A 26,876-nucleotide genomic window follows, 5' to 3' on the forward strand; every position below is an offset into this window, starting at 1 on the left:
TCTAGGCAGCGAGTATCACCTCTTCTACCTTTTCATAGATGTCCTGCAGGCCTGCAGTTTCATCCTCTTTTCGACTTAAAAAAAAAGAGTTAACATAGTCAGATTATTTTTTTAGTGTAATTTAAATGAAGTACTCTGTTCAATATTTAATGGTAGCTACCTTGATCTTCTTTGTTTGCCACTCTGCAATTCCACAAATTCGTTCTTCTGCTTCCAATAGATGGAACCTGTGGGGTGGGCACAATCATTAGTACTTTTCAATAATGGGAAATGCACAGGACATTCATAAAATACAAACGAGGTGTTGACCTTTAATGTTGTACCTTCTACAATAGAAATAACACACTAAAATTAGCTTTGTTAAACGTTAGGTCTTTGGCAGGAAAAACATTTTTAATCAATGATTTTATAATCACTCTCAATCTTAATTTCATGTTTTTAACTGAAACTTAGTTGGACCAAGATAACGTCTCGGGTTACGTATGTAACCCTTGTTCCCCGAGAAGGGGAACGAGACACTGCGTCGGTGTCGACACTATGGGAACGCGATATTATATCCGAGAACCACACTCGTGCCGGCCAAAACGGGGCTACTAGTAGTAGACTGACGCCGTCCTGGCGGACCCGCTCCAGCAACCCCGGGAGCAGAGTGACTGGGGGAAACGCATACAGACGCAGCCTTGGCCACGTCTGTACCATGGCATCCAGCCCTAGCGAGGCTGGGGATGATAGGGAGAACCACAGGGGACAGTGCGCCGTCTCTCTTGACGCAAACAAGTCCATGTCTATGGGGCCGAACTCTTCGCATAATAACTCCACCACCTCGGGGTGGAGTCTCCATTCCCCGGGCCTCAGCCCCTGTCTCGAAAGCAGGTCTGCTCCTTGATTCTGGGTCCCAGGGATGTACATCCCTCTGAGGGATAGCAGTCTCTGCTGGGACCACAGGAGGATCCGATGTGCCAGTTTGCATAACGGGCGCGAGCGCAGACCCCCCTGGTGATTCATATAAGCCACTACTGCCGTATTGTCGGTTCTGACAAGGATGTGGCGACCGCGGAGGGCAGACAGAAAACTCCTCAGAGCTCTGAAAACCGGCAACATTTCCAGGCAATTTATGTGCCAAGAGAAATGATGCTCCTCCCAGGAGCCTCTCGCGAAGCGGCCGTCCATGACCGTGCCTCATCCCGTGAGTGAGGCGTTTGTTGAAATAATTGTTCGGCGACAGATCGCTCCCAACACAGGACCTTGGGATAGGAACCAAGATTGAGGATAAATGGACTCGATGCATGCGGGAGACAGGTGGGCCCACATCGTCGTTGAGTCCCACACCACTGCTAGGAACGCAGTCCGTTGGGCTGGTGTCAGCACGCTCTTCTTCGCGTTGAGCTGCAGCCCCAAACGCTGAAGGTGGGCGAGGACGACATCTCGATGCCGAACTGCTAACTCTCAAGACTGGGCCAGGACGAGCCAGTTGTCGATGTAGTTCAGTATGTGGATGCCCTGGAGCCTCAATGGAGCCAAAGCTGCAACCATGCATTTGGTGAATGTGCGGGGAGATAGTGCTAGGCCGAACGGAAGAACCCCCGAAGGCGAACCTCAGGAACTTCCTGTGAGAGGGACGGATGGAGATGTGGAAATAAGTGTCTTGCAGATCTATCGTGACAAAACAATCCTCGGATTGGATGTGACTGATGATGGCTGGGATGGTAAGCATCCTGAACCTGAATCTCCTCAGAGATTGGCTCAGGGACCGCAGATCCAAAATCGGACGCAATCCTTCTTGGGAACCAGGAAGTATCGGCTGTAGAAGCTGGCTTCTCTGACCGGCAGGGAAATTAGTTCTATGGCCCCTTTCTTCAGCAGACAGCGGACTTCCTGTCCCAACACCAGGCTCTGTTCTGCGTGTACTGTAGTCCCGAACCATCCCACAGAATCTGGGGGGGGCGAACCCGGAACTGCAGCCTGTAGCCATCTACTACTGTGCGCAGGACCCATGGGGACATGTTCGCGAGGCTTCGCCAAGCTTCCGCGAGGGGGCCAAGGGGACCGTGGGAATCCCTGGTTGTGCCCTGAAGCGGAGGACCGCGGAGGTCCTCAGATCCGTCTTCTCGGGGGGCTGTGGGCGAGAGCGCTGTCTTGCATCCCAGGTTAGTTGAGGGGGATCCCGTGAAGCGACGCTCTGCTTCTGGCTGCGGCGGTAGGAGCTGGATGAAGGCTGCGTCCGCCTTTCCTGAGCCATTGCGGTCCTGGAGTCTGACCGGCGGGGGAGATATCGTTCAAACGCCTCTCCCTGAGTTTTGGCGTGCTGGAACCTGTTGACGACAGCATCCACTGCTTCGCCAAACAGGCCAGAAGGCGAGAGGGGTGCATCCAGGAGAAAACCCCTCTCCTTCCCCTGGATGCCTGATAGGTTGAGCCACAGATGGCACTCCATAGCCACCAAAGCCGCCATGGAACGGGCCGTTTCCTTGGTCACACGGAGAGCCAAGTCCGTCGCTCTACGGAGCTCCGTCAGGTCCTCCTCAGAGGGACCTCCCCCTACACAGTCCCGAAGGAGATCAGCCTGGTATGCCTGCAAGACAGCCATCGTGTGCAGGCGGGCACCAGCTCAACCCGCTGCCATGTAGGCCTTGCCCACCAAATCGGACGTTATCCGACACTTGGTGGGGAGCGCCGGCGTCCGGAGGGATGAGGCGAGGTTGGGAGAGAGGTAGCTAGCCAGTGCCTCCTCCACTCGTGGCATCGCTCCGTATCCGTGTTGTGTGATTTCTGTCACGTTGCCGTAGTCCAGCCGGGGGGATGTAGAGCGCATCTGACCATCCTCTAGGAAGAGAGCCGCTCGAGACCTCAGCACCATCAGGGGCAGGGCCTCGCAATGGTCGCAGGCAGCCCCCTCGAGAGCCGCCTGAGCATGCGACATCCCCAGGCAGGAGACGCACATCCCATGGGTATCACCCTCACCCTGATGAAACGCTCACATGGAAAGACACACTGTCGGAATCGCTTTGACATGATCTGCTGCTTCGTCTCGACATCAAGTAGGATAATGGAGCTTCCAAACATAGCCAGAGTACCTGCTGAATAGAAAGAAGCTAATGTGTCCTATGTGCCGGCGTGCTTATATACCCCCTCCGGTTACGCCGTCACACACTACCGTTCTAGTAACACCAATAGGATTATTATTATTATTATTATGGAGTAGTTTCATTCATAGTTCAGCCCTGCCACGCCCTGAGGAGTTCCCTCGAAGGGGAACCTGTCAAATGGCAGAAGAGACGAGGCAGGGCCAGACAGAGTCCTTACTACAAATTAATTTACGGGGATTTTATTGCACAACACCAGCACCTACTGATAGACTGGGTTGGTTTTAGCAGCAAATCTATTTTCATAAAAATTTATGATTTTAAATATGGGGGTTTTATTCATTACACGAATTTGGTGGTTGGCGATGGCACCGAGGTGAGGAAAATTTTAAGGGGAAAGTCACTCTCAGAGAGCCTTTGGGAAGCCCGGTGGCTCATGTCAGTCAGTAGACTTCCAGTCAGAGCGGTGGTGTCCTGGTGTTGCTTTGTTAAAACAAAACAATGTCCAATGAGACATTGTGAGGAGGATGAGACACAGCAGCACCTCCTGTTGGACTGCTATAGAGCTCAGGAGGTCTGGAACATTTTAGATAGTCTTGATCTCTCTTTCAAACGTAATTACAGATCTGTCACATACGGACTTCTTGAAGAAATCATGCCCATAAAGAAAAAAGAACTATTTCAACTGGTCATCAGCATCGTTTGCCAAAAACTTTGGAAAACTAGATGCGCCATGAGTATACACCAGACTGTGGCGGCTGTGGCTCAGGAGGTAGAGTGGGTTGGCCCCCCGGGTGCATGTCGAAGTGTCCTTGGGCAAGATACTGAACCCCGAATTGCCCCTGGTGGCTGTTCTGCCAGTGTATGAATGTGTGTGAATGTTAGTTTCTGTTTGAGCACTTAGGCTCAGTGTATGAATGTGTATGACTGGTGAATGCAGATGTAGTGTAAAAGCGCTTTGAGTGGTCGAAAAGACTAGAAAGGCGCTATACAAATAGCATTTACTGTCATAGACAATGATCTGGTAGTGAGGCAGATTCCAACCCGAACTCCGCAGGAGGAGAACTTTGGACAAACTCAGTCTCTCCCCTGGAGCTCACTGGATTTATGAGGTAAAGAGCCCCCTGAACGGCGACACTCAGCACTCTCTACTGTTTGGGTAAGCACTTTATTAATGTATAGGTTTCTTTTAATCATTCTGTGTTTGATTTAATAATTGTGTGTGATATGTAGGCTATTTAGGTGTGTATTTTTGGAATTGCTCTGTACTCTCATGTTTGAAAGTTAATAAAGATCCTTAGCTACTCTGCTGTTGAAGAATAAAATAAATGCATTTACATACAACATACATTTAGCTGACGCTTTTATCCAAAGCGACTTACAATTGCTAATACATGTCAGAGGTCGCACGCCTCTGGAGCAACGAGTGTCTTGCTCAGGGACACAATGGTGGATGGGTCACAATGGGGGATCCATTGTGCCATCACAGCCAAAGAACTGTGCTGTGAAAGACTTAATATCATGTTAACAATGATTGCATTTGGAAAGACTAACAACATAGAATTTTGAAAGTAACCACTGAAAGTCAGTAAGGACTCCACCTTTTTTTAGCATCAACTTCAAACAACAAACAGCTCCGTAAATTTGCAAGCTTTAATATATCAATATCGTCACTCGACTCAGTGTCAGGCACAAGAAGTCGTACTCTGAGGACTGTCTCTTTATCTATCTATCAATGCAGCTGTTCTTATCAAATGAAACAGGCACTTCACTCCTGGTTTCAATAGTAAACCACTACAAGAATGAAAATTACCAACAAAAAACACAATTTTCTTAGCAGACACATTTAACAAATACATAAATCACAAAGTATTTGTTTTGTATTTCAAACAAATAGGAGACTTATTAGTAAATCTTAGCAAAACATTCTTCACTGCCATGCATCATGGGAATTCTGCTGAGAGTCTAGCTTTACCCCTGGTAGGTTGGAAGTGGATTGGAGTCCCTGCTCCCATAGGAACCCATTCATTTTAAAATGCATAAAAATAATAATAATAATAATAATAATAAAGAGCTGTAGCTCTCACACTTTAACAGAAAACAGAAGGGTTTTACCGCTACGCGGTTTGAACCCTAATAGCTAAAACACACAAAAACAGAAACAGGTTTGAACCCTAAAAATGGGGAACTCATGTGGTTGCTCTGTTCTATATAGAGATGTATTAACAGTGTGTAAATACACTGAATGGTTATTACTGATGATCTGATTTCAAAGAATATAACTTCAACATGTAAGAATACTACTGACCCTGAAGTCTTATGTAACTTGTGAAATCCATGAAAAAGCCCAGGGGCTTTGGGGAAAATAATCTGGAATCATAGAAATGTACAAAGCCCTTGGGAGCGGGGAGCTTCCTGATTACAGGAAGAGACAAGGCAGTGGGGACTTTTAGTGAAGGATGTCCAACTCCTGCTACAGCCCCATTTGGAATGAGTTGAAACTAAACCAAACTGTGTAAGTATAAATGACACCATGAGAGGATGAGACATCGAATGTTACATGCTGCACTACACATAGAGAGAGATCTGTGATGAGTTGACCAGCTGGAGCTGAGACTGAGAGAGACTCCCAGTTTGTCTGGAAAAAAAGCTGGAATGTATAGAGACCACAGGGTCAATCTAAACAGCCATTTATAAATCTTAAGTGGGAACAGATGTGTATGTGTGTGTGTGTGTGTGTGTGTGTGTTTGTGTGAGAGCATTCATTGGTCCATGCAAGTGTGTAACGTGTGTGTTTACTACTTCAGCAGTACAGTTATCCTTACTGCAATCTATAAACATTCCAAAATGTGTGTGCGTGAGAGAGAGGGAGTTTGCAGCCCTCTTCCTCCTCTCAGTATTTTAAAAAATATTTATGACAGACAACCAGAGAGGGCCTCCATCCTCAGGCAGAGCCCTGCCCAGAGGAGTTACAAATCAACAGGCTGTTGGTGGAAAGAAAGCCAGAAACACTCCCACTATCTTGTGAAAAACGTGTGACATTTCACATTGCAGAAAACCTTCAGAAAGAGGTCATATGTCAGGCATTCTGTTCTGTACAATGCAAAAATGCATATCCCGATTAAAAATGAGCTACTTTGTGGTAGCAGAAAACTTGAGTTAAACACAAAGATATTTGGCTTACCCATAATTTTTGCTTCACGATACAGGCCCTTAGACTTTAATTTCCCATCACAATAGAAAAGTATTTCATAGGACCAATGTCTCAGTTTTGCTAAAAAGAATCCTCAAAGATGACACTGCCCTGGATGCTATCTAAGAGAAGGCAGGATGAACACAAAAAATTAAAGAAACAGGACTGTGGCAAGCTAATACAAAGATTTTATTGTGTCATTTTCTTCTGGTTAAATACCTAAAATAAGTATACAGAGCACAATTCTAGACATGGGGAAAAGAAAACCAAAGAATTACTTGTTCTACTCATCGTAAATAGAAAAAAGAGCAGTTCATTGATAACTGCACTTATTCTGTTCTTCTGCAAAGGTTAATACGACATAATAAGACAGGTGTGTCAGAGGGGGACAAGTAGGTCAAAAGTTGCAAAGAAACTCACTTAAACACACTGTCTAACTTGCAAAAAAATTTATTATAAGCCAGCAATGTTTAGGTACTAGATCATCATGCAAATAGTTTGTAATGCCACCAAAACTTTGCACAAAGCCCCAGTTGCATGTTTGCATGTAGCTCATTTCAGAACTAGCTGCTTTCTCGCTCCATGTGAGGTAAAGCAGGGAGATATGCTCTACCCCGAGTGAGCACTGTCCTTCAGTCCACAGGCAATTTTAAAACTTAAATCTTTTCGTAACCCTAACCAAAGTGTTATAGAAGCTTAAACCTTACCACACACAGGATGCAGGAAGTGAGCTGCTTTCTCTATATTGAATGATTTTGCAACGTGCTGTCTCATCTAAAATATTACTTACAAAGCAGAACTCCATCTTTTCAATAATTTCTCCCTCTGGAGCATCAAAAGCTACTGGTGGCTGATGTGCCACTCGTCCCTGTTATGAGTGGTGAAGTATCTAATTATCATTTTCCATTTAAATTCTTAAAGGCTGTTCGAACAAGTCACAATATGCTTGGATTTACTTTGCGCGGCAAAAAGTCCTGTGCTGAATTAGCTCCCACAGATTTGATTTCAACACTTGTTCGGAGTTTATATAGCTCCACACTTTGAAAGTCCGATTGATTTGAAATTTCTCACACCGGTCCAGCTCAATGTGCTCTACAAAAAAGGACCATTAAGGTCCACCTAGAAAAAATTTCCGCCATTTTGAATTTTTTTAAAAACACAGATAGGTACCCCAGATATACCTGGACAGTTTGATGTACATACATCACTAGGGGGCGCTACAAGTGCAAGAAAGGTGCTTAGCATTACACAAATTACACTATAAATCCCGTATTCATTCTCCAATCATCACAAATCTCTCAGGATATGTCTTCATAAGCAACTGAAAGTTTCATTCAAACTGAACACCAGGGGGGCGCTATAAATGCAAACAAACTGCAGGTGATGTAACGCAAATCAGGCTACAAAGTGTTTGTGTTTGCCAGGCTGCCAGGCTGCCACACCAACCATTGGTCACTACCATTACCAACATATTTTGAACTTTTACATTAGTTTTTTCTGAAAAAAATAAAAAATAAAGTTGTACTGAAGTGAAAGTACAATATATACTTTACTCAAATGTAGTGCATTCTTAAGTATTTGTAACTCAAAAATGTACTTAGATAATGCAAACTGGGCCACTGAAGTACACAATCAGACGCAAATGAACTCTTGAAATATTGCTAAGTGAGCATCATCAAAAATACACACATCAGTCTTATACTTCAGCTTAACACTGAACTTACAAATGCAATCCCTGACTACTTTGTTGACCCTACTTTGTTTTAATTCTTGCCAGACACCTTTTCTCTTTCTCACATAACTGAAAAACATTTGCTCTGATGGAGGTTGCAGTTGAAACCCTGAGTAGCTACAGCTTCAAGATGGGCATCAGTTAGTAAGCCTGGACCTGTACTTTACACTTCATAGTTGAGAAAACAATTTCACACAGATATTTGCTTCCAAAATGGCACATTAACTGACTGAACACTTTGGACAGTTCTGTGAAGGATGGAGATACAGGAAGTCTTGTCTAGGAAATTGTCCAATAAGATCTGCTGTTCCCTCTGCCTCCCTGAAAGTGAGTTTTAGTATACTGTTACACTGCAAGTGAGTAAGTTCCATTTGCAATAAACATGAAATGTTCATATTTCAAGAACTTGCTGCACAGTGCCTGTTGGTGTATAATGCAGTGCAGCAACTGCTTTTTCCTCTTCTAACTTTCTCTGTATTAGCGCCATCAGTCTGTTATAAGTTTATAAGAAAGATGTGTAACTGAACAGTAACAGCAATCATGCGCTTGAATCAAATACTATCTATTAATTTTCAGGCCATTAAAGCTTGTTTATAAAAGTTCACAGGTAATTTAACAATTTTGTGGTCAACATTTTAATAGAAATACAATGCTACTTAATTGACCCTTTGAGTTTTTCAATCTTATCAACCCCAGGTATGTAAGTGGGTTCTTCACTGGAACTTAACTTCTGATAGTTCGCATTCCTTAAGTGGTAGCCTAATAAACAGATTTGTTCGAGTTCATTCTTAAGCCTGAGTCAGTAGAAAACTCCTCAACACATCTAATTGCTTCGATCCATTCCTCTATTAGACAAGAAAATGTATCTGCCAGTTGACATAATTTAAATTATCTAAGGTCACATTAGGCCTACTTTGGAACCATAGGCTGTATAAAAACTTGAAACTGACCTTTTTATAATGTCACAGTCATGGTCATAAATTGTGTGATAAGGAACAGAGAGGGGCCTTCCCTCAGAGACTGTGGCAGCGACCAGTGGTCGGTGTGTCAGCAACCAGCCCACAGAATTGTCTACAACCCTCTCTCTAAATTTGTCAGTAAAGTAGATGCTGGATCATAAGCCAGTAATAGCACAGTTGATCCAAATTCAGTACCAGAACAGACCCAGGTGAAACACAGGCAGCCTCAGCCAGTACAAGCACAGCTAGTGATGTACAGCCAGCAACAGTCTTAACAGACTTTATGATGATTTTTCCAGAAGAGGTTTCCAATCAGGCGTATTACAGAGGCAGACTGTTTTAAAGGAGAGGTGAGAGCCATGCAGTCTCAGGTGTGACTGTGAAGCAATGGCAAATTGTTTACATGGCTCACAAGTTAGGTAGGAAGGCCATGACAGAATTCTTTTAAGGTGGTGACATAGTGCTTATGCTCCAGTCAAAGCCCTTTCTGATAATGTGCAAATAATAATTGGGCTGTCCCAAGATGGCGCCACAGATGGCAGCCTCTGGATTAAGCTCTGTAGTGCTTTTAGTGTTTTTGTTTATTAACGCTGTTTTCTGCCGTCCCTCTCTGATAACATTTACCAGAGAAGAGTTCTTAAATATTGGACTTTCATCTGCTCATACTATTCCACCGCTCATGGAACTGGAACTTTCCCGGAGTTATTAGTTGGAGGAGCAGCAGCTCTGTTTGGGATCCTCCAGAAATAGTGCAAGGGAAAGTGTGCAGGCGCTCTGGTTAAACTGAGACTGCGTAAAGGAAAAAACTCAGACTTCTGCAGATCTGCCGCTGTCCAGCGCACTTCACCTACCAGGATTTAATCTTATCTGAGCTCACGGGAAAAACATATATAAACGAAGCTTGGTGCACAGATTTCACAGTGTTGGAAAAATCATGCAGCCCTCACATAGACATTATTCATAAACTGTAAACCTTTTTAGAGTTTTCCTCTTTTGTTCTAATCGCTGTTTACATTCCACCTCAGGCCTGTGTTAGTGAGGCGTTACTACACCTGGCCGACCAGATAACTAACATGGAGAAAAAACATCCAGACTCCCTGCTCAGTTTTCTTGAGGACTTCAACAGAGCAAACCTCAGCCATGAACTCCCAACACTGCTGGTACTCAACAACTGGCAGACGAGCTGAATGGCTTTTATTGTAGGTTTGAAAGGCCCAGAGTCACACCTCTCCCCCGCTCCAACACCATCTTCAAACAGTCACCTTCCCCCTCTGACACACTGTCCCCCCCCCCCCCCCCCCCCCCCCTGACCCCGGCAGAAGATCAGAAAGGCTCCTGGCCCTGACGGTGTGTGCAGGCCAACTGGCCCCCATCTTCAAACTGATCTACAACAGATCTTTGGAGCTGTGTGAAGTTCCCTCCTGCTTCAAATGCTCCACAATCATCCCGGTCCCCAAAAACCCCTCCATCTCTGGACTAAATGACTACCGGCCTGTCGCCCTGACATCTGTAGTCATGAAGTCCTTTGAAAGACTGATGTTTCACCTGAAGGACCCCTACAGGGCTAACAGGTCAGTGGATGATGCAGTCAACTTAGGACTGCATTACATCCTGCAACACCTCGACTCTCCAGGGACATATGCAAGGATCCTGGACTTCAGCTCTGTGTTCAAAACTGAAGTTCACTGACGACACAACGGTCTCATCCGGGACGGAGATGAATCGGCCTACAGAGGGGAGGTTGATCAGCTGGCTCTTTTGTGCGGTCAGAACAACCTGGAGCTTAACGCACTCAAAACTGTGGAGATGACCGTGGACTTCAGGAGGAGCCCCGCCACTCTGCCCCCCATCACCATACTCAATAGTCCTGTGTCTGCTGTGGAATCCTTCAGGTTTCTGGGATCCACTATATCCCCGGACCTGAAGTGGGAGCCCAACACTGACACCATCATCAAGAAGGCCCAGCAAAGGATGTACTTCCTCCAGCTCAGGAAGCTCAACCTGCCTAAGGAGCTGCTGATCCACTTCTACACAGCCATCATCCAGTCTGTTCTCCGCACCTCCATCACTGTCTGGTTTGGATCTGCCACCAAAAAGGACAGGAGCAGACTACAACGTAAATGTAAATGTAAATGCTCCGTATTTGTATAGCGCCTTTCTAGTCTTTTCGACCACTCAAAGCGCTTTTACACTACATCTGCATTCACCAGTCACACACATTCATACACTGAGCCTAAGTGCTCAAACGGAAACTAACATTCACACTCACTCATACTAAAAAATGTAAATGCTCCGTACTCCGTACTTACGTACAGTCAGGACTGCAGAAATTGTATTTATTTATATTATATTGTTTCTGTATTATTGTTTTTTGGGTATTATTGTCTTTACACTTGTTAAAGCACTTTGTAACTTGTTTTTGAAAAGATTATTATTATTATTAATATTTGTGTTTTCTACACTGAAGTCTGTTTCTGATTTTATTTTATTTTTATTATGATGATTTTGTAATTTTGTACAAGTAAGTACATCATGAACAATGTACAATCCAGAGTCAAATTCCTCATATGTGTACACATACCTGGCAATAAAGCTGATTCTGATTCTGATAATAATGGGCTAAGCAAGGGAAGCTGGTGAGGTACATACTAATACATTTCATACACTTCAATCAAAAATAAATCAAAACTGTACATGGGGGTTAAGGGGTCCTGTGCCCCAGTAGAACTTTATGTCTAACAACGCCCCTGCCACAGCACGTCAGGACTTGTCACAGAGTTGAGGCAGAGACTTCATATCAGGGACTTAAATATATCTTGAGAGTGTGTGGTTTTATGTTGTTGTCTTGGCATAGGTATAAACTTTATCAGCCTGTTGTTCTGCTAACTCAGTTTCCCCTATATTCATTTAGGAGTGCCAGTGCACTGGTACTGTGCAAGCACGGTAACACTAAATGCCTGGCTAGCTTCCTCTCCTCGTTCTTCAAAGAACATCTATGTGACAGGTGCTGTTAAATGTAGATGCTCCGTATTTGTGTAGTGTCTTTCTAGTCTTTTCGACCACTCAAAGCGATTTTACACTACATGGCCAGAGGCAATTCGGGGTTCAGTATCTTGCCCAAGGACAGGCAGCCTGGAGGAGCCGCAGATTGAACCGCCGGCCTTCCGATTAACGGGCAAGGAATAGGGAGGTGCTAGCGAGTGTTTCATTGTCCGAGCGGCAGAAAGTGAAGGTGAATGCGAGCGGAGGAAAAAGATGTAAATTGAGACCACAACATGAAAAATCGATAATGATTTGGAGGTCATATTTGAGAGTTTCCCTGCCGTTAAAAGGCTTAAGAGGTGAGGTCCAAACGGCACAGCTTTCCCTTTGGGAAAACATTGAAATTGGAAGCTGTTCTAATGTGCATTACATGCTCAATTTGGACATTTTCACTTAGAGGTGAACTCACTTTTGTTGCCTGTGATGCATTCACTTGCTGTTGTAGCTACTTAAATCTTTTTGAGTTGTGATGCCACCAGAGCACTGCACTCCCAGAATTCAGAGTTACTTGTGGTTCCTAGAGTCTCCAAAAGTAGGAGCCAGAGCGTTCAGCTATCAAGCTCCTCTCCTGTGGAACCAGGTTCCAGTTTGGGTTCAGAGGGCAGACACCATCTCCACATTTAAGAGTAGGCTTAAGACTTTCCTCTTTGATAAAGCTTATAGTTAGGGCTGGCTCAGGTGAGTCCTGAACCCTTAATAATGCTGCTATAGGCCACTGCTCTTGAACTGCCTGAATTCAGCTCGATTGTAGTCCAGCCTTTACTTTCATAACCTATCTGCGTCACTATGAACATAAAGTTAGTGTGGCATGTACTCAAACCAAGCTAGTTAGATATTAAATTAAAATAACGTAGTCAATAGATATAAAGTTGTTACTGTGATGTAGAGACAGTGCACAGTTAAAATGTAATTTTAAAAAAGTATGAAATTTGTTACAAATTAAAAACATACCACTCTGAAACGTCTTGCTGCAGTCTAGGTTGCCAAGCTGGTTCGGATATATTTAGGCTGAAGAGAACAGTTCTCAGTGACTATAGAAGGTGCAGAAGAACACTCAATCCATCCATCCATCACCAACGGTCGCGGGGGGACTTGAGCCAATCCCCGCTGACATTGGGCGATAGGCGGGGTACACCCTGGACAGGTCGCCAGTCCATTGCAGGGCCACACATAGACCGACAACCACTCACTCACACTCACACCTAAGGACAATTTAGGGTCACCAATTAACCTAGTCTTTGGACGGGAGGAAGGCTCCCACTGTCCAAAGACATGTGGGCTAGGTTAATTAGTGTCTCCAAAATTGTCCTTAGGTGTGACTGTGAGTGGTTGTTTGTCTATGTGTGGACCTGCGATGTACTGGCGACCTGTCCAGGGTGTACCGCCCAATGTAAGCTGGGATTGGATCCAGGCCCCCGTGACCCTTGACGCAGGATAAGCGGTTGATGATGGATGGATGGATAATTAGCATAATATGACCACTTTAAAATTCTTAGCTTTCAGAGGTCACATTTAATCCAGGACCAATATAAGCCCTATTACCTAAGAGCTTTAGGCTGAAGGAAAATTCTGGGTCCGTATTCATAAAAATAACTCTTAAAACTTAATAACTTAAAATTAAAAACAAAATCCTAGTAAAGAAAAAAGTAATTCAGAAAGCATCTTAACCCTTAAAAGACGTCTTAAGGTCAAAATTGTTAGGAGCACGGACGAGGACTTTTAAGAGGCTTAAGAGTTTCTTTAGTAGAGGAGAAAATGGCAGAAAGACGAAGAGGGAGAAGAAATGTGTTGCAGACAATGGATGACAGTGAGTTAATCAGACGCTATAGATAAGATCGTGCAGGGTTTGTGACTGATCTTATTAGAGACGCTAACATCTCCGGCACAGCACAGAAATGCCATAGCACCAGAAATGAAAGTAATTACTACATTATGATATTTGGCAACTGGGAAAATGCAACAATGCAGCAGTGATGATTTGGGTCTGTCACAACCTTCTGTAAGCAGAGTGATCACACAAACAATTACAGCACTTTCAGAACCTCTTATTGTGCCGCAGTTCATTTTGTTTCCACTGGACACTCCCACCTTGCAGGCTCAAAAAAACTGCATTTATGAATATAGCAGGCTTCCCTGGTGCGCACAAGCAGGGGGAATGAACCGTTAATAGTTTGCGCTATACGCTCCCACGTCTGCTTTTTCGTCCCGGCCCGAATTTTCCTTTTAGAATGGCCTTGTGTTCATCCACTTACTGGGCTAACAGTAAACGCTGTTCCTCTGTCCAGTTGGGCTTTCTCGCCCTTCTTGGTTTTGACTCCATGTTTGATACATTAAAACCAACATTCAAACCACCACTTAAATAGACATGCCAGCAATGAGTGTAATTGGAAAGAGTGGAACACTTTTTATCATTCTAAGCCAATCAAATACCTTATAGGAAATTAACAGCATGGTAAATAAAAAACAGGATTTATATACACATATATAATCTGTGTGTGTGTGTGTGAGAGAACGGTCAAATAGGAAATATTAGGAATGTAATTTCCAAAGTGAAGGCTTAGAATAGAACCTATACTTAAAATCACTCTTTTTTTCCTTCTTGGACAACCAACCAATCACAATCTTCAAAAGATTGTGTCATACATAGCAACGGGGTCAACCCCGCCTCCTCACTAAGATTCTTGTCCTTGCTCATAGTTGCTCTCAGATCAGTCCCTGATCACTCTTAAGCTAAGACTCCTACGTAAAAGTCTTAAATTAAGAGTTTTCTTAGAGGATTCTTAGAATCTTTATGAATACGAGCCCTGAAGTTCCATCCTATAGTTTGCACCAGAGAAACCATCTGACTCCTGCGAGACATGTCTTAAGGACACATAACGACCTCCATCACGTAACTCTTGTCAGAGAAAAAAAATTATTTTAACCATAATGCAACAGTGTTTCTAAATAATTTAATTTGAGAAGTTAAGTAAACAAGACATTGAAAATTTAGTGAACTAAACTTATGATTGTAAATTCTGAACATGATAATTACACAATTTAAACCTGAAACTTACAAACGTATCTATTTGTGCTGAGTTAGCAGTAAAAGAAAGTTTATTCAGTTTAACTTGTCATCTGTTACAGTGCAAAGGATAAAGTAAACACAAAGTGGATAGTTGTTTTCCTGCATTCCCCAACTAAAAAACATAAGTTAACAGAACTTTCTCATTTTGTAAAGAATCACAGATTAGGAATTCGAAGAACACAATTTACAATGCAAAAAACTTTGCTGATTATTTAGGTTTCTACAGCCTAACAACTTAATAAAATATGCTGCAATATTTACAGTGTACTACTAAGACTTAAAGCACATGTAAGCTGCTATTTAATATTGGTGAGAATTTAGGAGAGGAGGAGGAGTTAACATTTGATCACACATGTTACAGCATGGGGGTGGGAAACGGAGGAGTTGAGGGCCGCACCTCTACCTTCCTAAATAGTCTGAGCACAACTCCCACCCGGAGCTCATTCCTCTCCAAGCCCATGCGTAATGGTAGAACGGATGATGAACTCTCTAGTGAAATGGGCGCTGATCCTCTTTGTCCTCGTCTCCATCATTCTCAACGTCGTCCTGATAAGCATCCACTCCAGCAGGGCTCCCAAATGTTCCGCTCAGCGTGTCCACCCGCTGCGGGGCAAACACGACGAACGCAGCCTCGTGTTCGCTGACCTCACCCAGGAGGAGTACTTGCAGGTCCAGCAGTACATGATCGATGAGAAAGACTTGGACATATCGACGAACCAAATTACCAAGCCTTCTGGAAATTTCTTGTTTTTAATAGACCTAAACCTGCCAAAGAAATCGAACGCGCTGAATTACTTGGACGGGAAAGGCGCCAAGCCGGCGAGAGAGGCGACGGTTGTGGTCTTCCACGGCGCCCAAGGCTACATTAAGGAGTACGTAGTGGGGCCTCTTCCCAAGCCGACATACCACAGAGATGTCACCAAGGAGAGGTACAAGATGGAGCTACCTATCAGTGCGCGCACGGTCACCATCGGGGAATACGCTTTGCTTTTCCTGTTTTTGGAGCATGAGGTCTTTTCCAAGCTGGAGAAGCTCATGAAAGAGAGCTTCGACGTGGGTTCGGACAAGAAGCTGGACGCGTTTGAGCAGATGCCCCGCGGAGTCAGATCCGGGGACAGAAAGACCTGGATATCTTTCTTCAGGGATATGAGCGGTCTGTACATCCACCCGGTGGGTTTTGAGGTGCTGGTCAACCACGAGAGCGTAAACGCATCCAACTGGAGAGTGGAGCGGCTGCTTTATAATGGCCAATACTTCGACACGGTAGAAGAACTTAAACAAAAATATGATGCGGGGTCTGTTAAGAAAATAGTTTACAAGGAATCGCCAGACTATGGTTCACTGAAACCCAGGCACAAGCCTCTGCAGGTCGGCCCGCAGCTGTTTTACGCAGACGGAAAGCGCTACAGCGTCAGCAACAATCACGTCTTGTACCTGGACTGGACCTTCGCCTTCGGGCTAAGCTCTCTCACGGGAATGAGGGTGTTTGATGTGCGTTTTAAGGGTGAGAGGATAGTCTATGAGCTGAGCGTGCAGGAAGCCATGTCGGTGTACGGTTCAGTGACTCCGGGGATGATCTTGACAAAGTTTCTGGACTCGAGTATTGGGATAGGTCGCTTCGCACACGAACTGGTCCGTGGCGTGGATTGCCCCCACGAAGCAACCTACATTGACACATACCGCTACATCGATGTCCCAGTCCCGATCAGATATAGGAATTCCATCTGCGTGTTTGAGCACAACATGGGTCAACCCCTGCGGAGGCATTTCTCTGACTTTTTCCATAAGAGTTACGGGGGGATGGTAAACAGCGCACTGGTGTTTAGGACCATCACAGCTATAGGAAACTATGATTATATGTGGGACTTTATCTTCTACCAGAGCGGATCAGTGGAGGCCAAGGTACACGCCACCGGCTACATCTCCTCTTCTTACCTGGTAGACGGTAGTCTGAAATACGGACATCAGGTGGCGGAGAAGGTGCTAGGGAACATCCACACCCATTTCATCAACTTCAAGGTAGACCTGGATGTGTTGGGTGAGTGACAGTAGGCAGTAGTAATACATTTAAAACTGTTTGTGCAGGGCAGATCTCTAATATAGAGAATTCTACTACCACAAAGAGAAGACTCTGACATTATATCTCTATATATGTTTAGTTCTGAAAAAACATTTCATGCCTCCATGGCCAGGATTGTAGCTGTAGTTCAGGGCCCCCACAGCCTCAAGAAATCCTGAAAAACACCAAAGAATGTGTGGGTGGACACATAGTTCAACAGCAGATTTTGCTCTGGGAGTATAACAGATTAATGGTTCTCATGGTGCACACATATTTTGGAATATAAGGTATGTCTTTGGTTAGCAAAAATAGGCAAATTTAATTTAGATAAGGGAGATTCTTCACTAAACTAATTTGTAAAGTTTCCAGAGTGTTTCCTGGCTCAAAATGAGGCAACAAGAGTTGGGGTAAATGCTCTGGTGTGAACCCGCCCTCGGTCTCAAACATAGCTTAACCATGTCATGCGTGCTTCACTAAGAACAAATATGAACACCATTCGAACCAATAACGGAACGTGTACTGTATGTGTCATTTCATTGGTTGAAAATGTTTTCTCTTCCAGTTTTGGTGACTTGTGAACAAGTAGTGTGTTTGCTACCAAAATGTCTAGTAGCAGGGGACACACCTGAACTCAGTGAGTTGCCTCCTGAATAGCCTACTTAGGCTGTAGAGAACATTTCTCATTTAGGCTACTAGAGAAGGTGCAGAAGAAGTCCAAGATATTCAAAATAGTCAGCCATAAAATGAAGGAGAATGGATTCCAGGGAACTGTTGTGCAAAACTCAGTTAACAGTACATTAAAGCACTGTAATATGTAAGCATTTGGAGGGGTTTGTCTTTTTTTACGCAGACTGTATGACCAATAATTGAAGGCCATTTCCACCACAGGCCTTTGATTAGTTCTACCTTTGTGAACACAAACCAAACCAGCTGGAAACTACTTAATATCCTTGCGTTGGTTGTATTTAGGGACCGGACCTGACACGCCGAATATCTTGTAAAACAATTTGATTCTGCGGGCAAATAATAATAATATAGTACAGGATATAATACAGTGATCCTTTTATTGTGTAGCCTATAATGTTTGATGTTTGACGTATGTCCATCATACAGTGTATTTTTACTATATAACTGGAACTGCTGGAACTGCTCCTAGGATTTTCACCAACGCTGCACTTATGGTTGTGTGACAATAAAGGTGATTTAATTTTCATTTGATTTGATTTATGCAAATGTACTCTCCTCTGATCCTGTTTTTGAAGCTTTTAAAATGAATGTAAAAAAAAAGTTGTTTTACATTCACTAGTACTTTTACAAGACAGCTTATCACTTTTTATTTATGATTTTATTTACGTTTCTTCCTTATGTCAAGTTCTATGTAGTAGTATGTAGCAGTTCTCAGATGTAGGTATTGACATAAACTAATATGTTCTACAGATGTCTGTTTTAGTTCCATTCTTACCCAAAACAGGCCCCTCCATTTGATTTCCCATGCAAACCTAAAGATCTCTGGCTGGCATAATAGTAATAACTAGATGATTCGTTTGCCTGGTAGTGGCTGATGTGCCAAATAGATGTGAAAAATGTGATGCCTTTGATGTCCAGGCTTTAAAAGGGAACAGGGATTAACCATGATCAGTCACAGAAGCTGAGAAACCCCTTTCACATCAGACATACAAACATTGATTAGTGCAGGTTTAAATTCATTTAAAAATAAAAATAGCCATGGATCTAGACATGAATCTATAGGAGCAATCTATAGGAGGCCCCATTCAGCTCTGTTTTTGCTTGTAAACAACAACAGATAACAAGAATTTTTACAAACAAACAAATGTTAACATGTTTCCATCATGTTGCAGGAGTGAAGAATGTTTTCCAGACCAAAGACATGGAATATGTCAATGTGTCACTGCCATGGATGTCTAATCACTACGCTATGGTCCCTCAGCTGGTGGAGAAGCAACTCAAAACAGAACAGGTCTGCCTTCCTATCACTTCATTTCAAAAACATTTAAAGGAGAGCATAGGAATGAGTAACAGTGTGGAACAAAGTTTGTGAATTACAGTGTCTCGTGTGTTAATTTCGTAAAGACTGTCTGTGGACAGCATTATGGCATATTTCCACTATATTCATATATCCAATTTGGTCCTATTTTCTACTAAAATCAAGGTTTTATTCCAAAATTCCTTTGCACTAAGCCAAATAATAGTTAACTGAATTTATTATCTAGGAATTATAAAAGTGACATGCTATGATTATAAATTGTAATTTAGATGTCTTTTGTAGACATTAGCAACCTCATACTCACACCACAGGTCGAATCTTATTATTTTGATGCACTTGTTGCATACATTTGAATATTAATAAGGGAAATATATTTTAAAAACTGTATAGCACTGTAATGCTGTAAAATATACTGTTGAGTATATATTTATGCAACCCATTTGTTACAGGTGTTGACATTAATATAATGCCCCAGTTGTGTAAAATTACATTTTTCTCCTTTAAGAAAAAAAATCAGAATCCAAAAAGGAGAAAATTGGTTTCGGGATGGAGCCCACTATCTGTGTGTTAACCAGCCAGAGGCCAGTAGTTCTCTGTCTACATACATAGTGAACTTGTTTTAATACAGCCAATCAGACCCTGTCATTTTAAACTGGAATGAATAAAGCAGTAATGTATCAGAGACAGCAGGTCACTGACTCACAGCCGGACAGCAGTCTGAGACACAACACTGGAGCCACTTTCAGCTCATTGTTTTGGTTTTAAGTCCGGTAATCTCATCTCCTTAACCTGATTTCCAGCAGAAGTAGGCAGCAGTGAAAAAGCTCTGAGACAGAAAGAAAGACTAGCTGGTGAACATAGTGGAGTATTTATTAGCTGAAGAGGCAGATATTTTTCTCAGAAGTTGACATAGACCACAGTAGAGAAAAAAGGACTTACATTCATCAAGTGGATAAGAACATGACTCCACATGAATGCTAATGTTGCTGTGTGTCTGCTGGATGTGTACATTTCTTAACCCAACTATTCTGCAGCCATTACCTTTTGAATCTTGACTGTGGGACTACTGTGATACCTCCACAGGAGGCTGCTCTTCGTTATGACACCAAGACTCCTCGCTACCTCCACATCGCCAGCAACCAGACCAACCGCTGGGGCCACCAGCGCTCCTACAGACTGCAGGTGTTCAGCTTTACTGGGGACCACCTTCCAGAGAGCCAGGCCGAGGAGAAGGCCATGTCCTGGGCCAGGTGAGACTGGACAGCCACAAAGTCAAAAAAACTACATTCTCAAAAGATAATGATTGCGAAGACTTCTTTTCCCTTTATGATTAATAGTTATGTTAGACAAGATGTGTTTACAGATACTTTTAGGACTAAGAATATGAATAATCCGTGTGTACATGTGTAATCTGATGTGTAACAGATTCATAAACTCACAAAAATATTCTGCAAATATAAAACAGATCTGCAAATACACAAAAACATTCCTCAAATAAAAAGATATCTGTGAATACATAAAATTAATTTAGAAATAAATGCAAACCATTTGTGAATATCTTTCTTACATTTACAACTCTCGAACAGGCATTTGTGAATCCAGTTTATATTAGTGGATCTCAATTCAACAAGGCTGTGGCTCAGGTGGTGGAGCGGGTTGCCTGTTAATTGGAAGATTAGCGGTTCAATCCCAAGCTCCTCTTTAGTGTCTTTAGGTGTGTGAATGTTAGTTTCTGTTGAGCATGAATGTGATGTAGTGTAAAAGCGCTTAGAGTGGTCGAAAAGACTAGAAAGGTGCTATACAAATCCAGAACATTTACATTCTTAAATAGAAATGCATATGAAAGTGTGTGCAATATAATAAACACACACTAATACTCAACTATGTGATTAGGCTATCTAAATAGTATCTATATCTAAAGTTCAGTTCTACACTAACATTTCTTTATGTTAGCTGTTGACAGCATGTTGGTTAAGGTCGTTGATACTAAGGTACCTGAAGAAGTGTTACTGTTCATTGTTAATATGTAGAGCTATGCCAACATTAGCTAGTAGCTAATATACAGTGAAGTTCTACACAGAAATTACTACTACATTAGTAAGGGTACACTATGAATAAGATATTCTAAAACTTTTGAGAAATGAGATAACTTCATTTGTAGTGCCCCCTAGTGGCAGATTGGCACCAAATTTTGAATAGAGCTTGAGGTGGGCATGGGAAGGTTTTGTGTTAATTGGACAGACCTATGCAGCGATATGACATCACTTCCTGTTTGCCTACAGACTACAGGAAGTTGTTCCTTTAAACAAAGCCTGTTACACACACCAAATGTTCATTGTTCATTGTGTAACAGGCTTCGTGGTGTGAACCCTAAATATATAGGATTTGTCGTATTGCTGTGGCTCATTGCATGCTCTTACTTTGAAATGTGGAAATTATGTCAGAAGGCGGAAAATGCTTATTTGAAATTTGTAAATGTTAGGAAGATATTCACAAAGGCCTTTCATTCATTTGACTAACTTACTTTAACTAATTGAATGTATTCACAGTTTTTGAACTGTGGAATTTATGTATTTGCAGATTAATTTTATATTTATATAATTTCCAAATCTTTTTTGTATTTGTGGAAGGCGTTTAATATCTTATCACACATTTACACACGGATTGGTAATCTGTTCACACAGATCATACTGAGATAAATCTATCTCCTTAAAGTCTAGTGACAGGGCTGAAATCCGCCACAATGAAGCCTGAGACCCTCTTCTGTCTGTCTCCAGGTATAAGGTTGCCATCACTAAGCATAAGGACTTAGAGCAGACGAGCAGCAGTCTGTACAGTCAAAACAACATCTGGACTCCAGCTGTGGACTTTAGCAAGTACATTGAAGACAACGAAAGCATTGAAGACGAGGTATGTAAAAATTACAATAATGCATTTGTAAACTCCAAAGTCAGTGCTTACCTGAGGGAATTGCCTGATGTGTCTGCAGGACTTGGTTGCCTGGGTGACTACTGGTTTCCTCCACATCCCTCATTCTGAAGACATCCCCAACACGGTAACCGTGGGCAACGGGGGCGGGGTCATACTGCGGCCCCACAACTACTTTGACGAGGACCCATCCATCCACTCTGCTGATGCGGTGTACATTGGCCCCGGCACTGAGGACAGCTGTGACAACAACAGAATGGCCTGCCTTGCCCAAGAGACCTGTAGCCCCGTATTTCAGACCTTCACCTACCACGGCTTTGATGGGGTCATGAAGTTTGAGGATTGGGCCTGATTTATTGTGCACTGCCAGGTAATGTCTGCTGACATTACAGGCATGTGCTTGGGCTTATAAAATGATGAATTAAAAGTTAAAATTCACAACTTTAGCACATTAACTACAAATAATGCATACATTAAATAACTGCTGAGCATTTTTCAAGAATGGAAGCATCTACAGTGATTTCCTCTCTTCCAGGTAGCCATTGGTTTCCAATCATTTCATTTCAATCATATGAAGAAATCAACTTACATCGACTTGAAACATGCGTGTAGCTAAACAGAGTCATACAATGTTATATAATTGCTTTATCAATCAGTTACATTGTCATCACATGATAATGTAGTTACAAACTTTTCATAATTCTTCCTCTTGTGTTCAAGGATGCTCTGATATGTGAGGACCAGAACTTAATTTTAACAGAAAAACCCAGCAGACTGCTTACAAGGTTCAAGATAACGGTTCGAGGGCACGTCCAATGCTGCTTGACTTTGTAGTACCTTCATGCTACACACATAGAACATAAAAGGCAGGTACATTTATATTATTTACAATATGGTCAAAATAAAAAAAATAAACAATTTAGGTTTATTCAACCTTACTATAGCCTACATATGTATACAACTCAGGAAATTATTCTGCAGGGGTTTTTTGTTGAATTTGCGACTGGGGGAATGTCAACACCAGCAACAATACAGTAATAATAGTAGTAGTAATAATAATAATAGTTTTTCTCATCTTCACATAAAAAGTCTGACATTTCATAAACAGTGTCCATCCACTTTGACTGCATTTGAGCGCCAAGCATCATCGACAGAAAGAGCTACTCTTTTATCCAAACCCCGGCTTATTTTCAGATAACTGTATTTCTGTCATTGTGTTTCAAATTTTCTTTCGAAAAATGAATAAATAAGTAACAGATGATAAATGTGATGTAAACAGTACAATAGTTGTAGTTATTAGATTATTAGATTAACAGAAATAAGGGTTGTGCCAACACTATTTTAAGAGTGGGAAATGTATTACTTTGTTTACAAGACAATTCAATGCAAGCTGATTTTTATCAGTACTAATTGTTGCCATCACTCAATTGTTTTTCAAAACAATATGATGATATTCTTAGAAATGTGATTTATGGTTTAAGATTTTGCAAGGGAAGATGCTATCATCTTTTCATCTCAGTAATGTTTGCAATCACTTTTGCTTTTAGGCCAGCAGTTACCTTTAGGATGAAGTCAAAATGTATCCAAATGGTATTGGGAAGAAAAAAATCTTTATTTCTCTATCTGTGCTTCTTACTGATGAACCACTGTGATATAAACTGGGTACTCGTTATAAACTGACACTGTACAGTCAGCTGTGTGTAAATGCGTGCACTGACAAATATGACCAGTCAGTCCAAAGCAGGGTCACTCTCTGATGTGGCTTGAGACTGGGACTACTGAATATCTGATTCACTTATATATTCACGTGTTTTTCTACTGTTGTTGTTTCCTCTTAAAATAAAAGATGAGATTATATGTTGGAGGGGTCTAGAGGTCTTTGCCAACAGACACACACGGTCCACAATTCTCACATGATTTTGTACAATTGAATACATTTGGTTTTCAAATGTTTAGTCATTATTAGTTATTCTGTAGGGGTGTGTCAAGATCTTGTACCACAAGATCTCGTGAGATTAAATTATGACGAAATTTCTTGTCAGGTAGAAAGCTGTCTCGTGAGACTCACGCAATTAACATTTTTCTCATGCTGTCAAGCCACACATTCATTTTCTCATGCAGTGAAATACAAATGTAATTAGAACTGATAACTCTCACAGAATGAATCAACTCCGCCCAGCTGATGCAACATTCGCGTACGCCCTGATAGTAATCAACTGAACCGCACCACTCGCGCTTGAGTCCTGACAACTGTGATGAGTGGTAACGTAGTTGGTAGAGTTTTGTAATATAAACATCTAAAAACTGAGGCGCAACCTTGTGTTTTTTGGGACGGTGAGGTGCACTTTATGATCTCCTGAAGTTAACGTGTGGGGATTTTTGGTGAGATTTCTATTTCATCTCGTGTTACTTTCGGTTTCACAGGCAGTCCCAAACTGCATTAGTCAGACCGTACTCTATGATGTTATTTACAGAAGCCCAACAATTCCCACCAAGAGCAAGCACTAGGCGACAGAGGCAACGAAAAACTTCCTTTTAAGAGGCAGAAACCTCGAGCAGAACCATGGCTCAGGGTGGGCGGCCATCTGCCTCGACCGGTTGGGGGTGAAGGAGAGAGGGAGAGAGAGAGAGGACAAGAGAGAGAGAGAGAGGGCAGGAGAGGAACAGAGAGAAAAAGAGAGGGATGGAAAGAGAGAGAGGGGAGGGAGGCAGCCTACACAATATACACACAGAGGTACAGGCAGTAAAGGTGATGTTGCTATAGACTAAATGAAAAATGGTACAGATATTTATAGTAGTGTTAATGATAACAATCATAATGTTAATGATTATAATAACAATAATAATAATAGGACTAGTAACAATAGTCGTTGCAGCAGAGGGTGTCGAGCAGGAACACGGGGGCAGGTGACCCACAGCCACAGATCCAGACTCCACAGCTCCAGAGCCAGAAAACCTGCAGGAAGTGATAGGAGGAGAGAGGAGAGAGACGAGAAAGCACAAGACTACCAGAAAGGGGAGAAGTTGTGTTAGTAACATGCAATAATGGGATGAGGTTGCATACAGAGGGAGAGAAAGTAGAGGAGAGAGGAGCTCAGTGCATCATGGGAAATCCCCCGGCAGTCTAGGCCTATAGCAGCATAACTAAGGGATGGTTCAGGACTCACCTGAGCCAGCCCTAACTATAAGCTTTATCAAAGAGGAAAGTCTTAAGCCTACTCTTAAATGTGGAGATGGTGTCTGCCTCCTGAACCCAAACTGGAACCTGGTTCCACAGGAGAGGAGCTTGATAGCTGAACGCTCTGGCTCCTAGTCTACTTTTGGAGACTCTAGGAACCACAAGTAACCCTGCATTCTGGGAGCGCAGTGCTCTGGTGGGGTAGTAAGGCACTATGAGCTCTTTAAGATAAGATGGTGCCTGACCATTAAGAGCTTTTTAGGTAAGAAGAATGATTTTAAATTCTATTCTGGATTTTACTGGAAGCCAATGCAAAGAAGCTAAAACAGGAGAAATATGATCTATTTTCCTGGTTCCTGTCAGAACACGTGCTGCAGCATTCTGGATCAGCTGAAGAGTCTTAATGGACTTTTTCAAGCAGCCTGATAATAAGGAATTGCAGTAATCCAGCCTAGAAGTAACAAATGCATGGACTAGTTTTTCTGCATCATTTTTAGACAGGATGTTCCTGATTTTCGCAATATTACGTAGGTGAAAGAAGGCGGTCCTTGAAATTTGCTTAATGTGAGACTTAAACGACATGTCCTGATCAAAGATAACTCCAAGATTCCTCATAGTGGTGCTGGAGGCCAGGGCGATGCCATCAAGGGAAACTATATCTTTAGATAATGCGTCACGGAGGTGCTTGGGCCCCAGAACAATAACTTCAGTTTTATCTGAGTTTAACATTAGAAAATTACAGGTCATCCAGGTTTTAACATCCTGAAGGCACATTTGAAGTTTAGCTAACTGATGAGTTTCATCTGGCTTGATCGATAGATATAACTTAACAATGAAAGTTTATGGAATATTTCCTGATAATATTGCCTAAAGGAAGCATATATAAAGTGAAGAGGATTGGTCCGAGAACAGATCCTTGTGGAACTCCATGACTAACTTTGGCAATGGAGGACTCATCGTTAACATGTACAAACTGAAATCGATCTGATAAATAGGACTTAAACCAGCTTAGAGCGGTTCCTTTAATGCCAATGAAATATTCCAGTCTCTGCAATAGGATCTGATGGTTAATGGTATCAAATGCAGCACTAAGATCTAATAAAACCAGTACAGAGACAAGTCCTTTGTGTGATGCAATAAGGAGGTCGTTAGTAATTTTCACCAGTGCTGTCTCTGTGCTATGATGAGCTCTAAATCCTGACTGAAAATCCTCAAATAAACTATTGCTCTGTAGAAAGTCACACAGCTGTTTAGCAACTGCTTTCTCCAGAACCTTAGAGAGAAATGGAAGGTTAGATATAGGTCTGTAGTTGGCTAAAACATCCGGATCAAGTTTGGGCTTTTTCAGAAGAGGTTTAATTACAGCTACTTTAAAGTACTGTGGTACATAGCCTGTTGATAAAGATAGATTGATCATATCTAGTATAGAAGTGCTGACTAAGGGTAAAACATCTTTCAGCAACCTAGTCGGGATGGGGTCTAAGAGGCAGGTTGATGGTTTAGATGAAGAAATTATTGAAGTTAGTTGGTAAAGATTGAGGGAAGCAAAACAGTCTAAACATATATCTGGTTCTACAGCTGTTTCTAAGGTTCCTGAGTTTAGAGATAAGTTGGTGCCAGTTGAGGGCAG

General features: G+C 42.4%; 1 protein-coding gene across 1 annotated transcript; it reads left to right on the forward strand.

Moving 5' to 3' along the window:
* Window positions 1-15,488: 15,488 nt before the first annotated feature.
* Window positions 15,489-23,930, forward strand: aoc2 (amine oxidase copper containing 2). Its single transcript, XM_038739136.1, has 5 exons — window positions 15,489-17,114; window positions 18,995-19,113; window positions 20,224-20,390; window positions 21,918-22,050; window positions 22,130-23,930. Exons 1-5 carry the CDS (start codon window positions 15,542-15,544, stop codon window positions 22,418-22,420), a joined length of 2,283 nt encoding a protein of 760 aa, XP_038595064.1. The 5' UTR covers window positions 15,489-15,541; the 3' UTR covers window positions 22,421-23,930.
* Window positions 23,931-26,876: the final 2,946 nt, after the last annotated feature.

Source organism: Micropterus salmoides, unplaced genomic scaffold, assembly GCF_014851395.1.
Source record: "Micropterus salmoides isolate LMB-PRFRI ecotype aquatic unplaced genomic scaffold, ASM1485139v1 Ms_hic_scaffold_10, whole genome shotgun sequence".
In the NCBI taxonomy this organism is placed as follows: domain Eukaryota; kingdom Metazoa; phylum Chordata; class Actinopteri; order Centrarchiformes; family Centrarchidae; genus Micropterus; species Micropterus salmoides.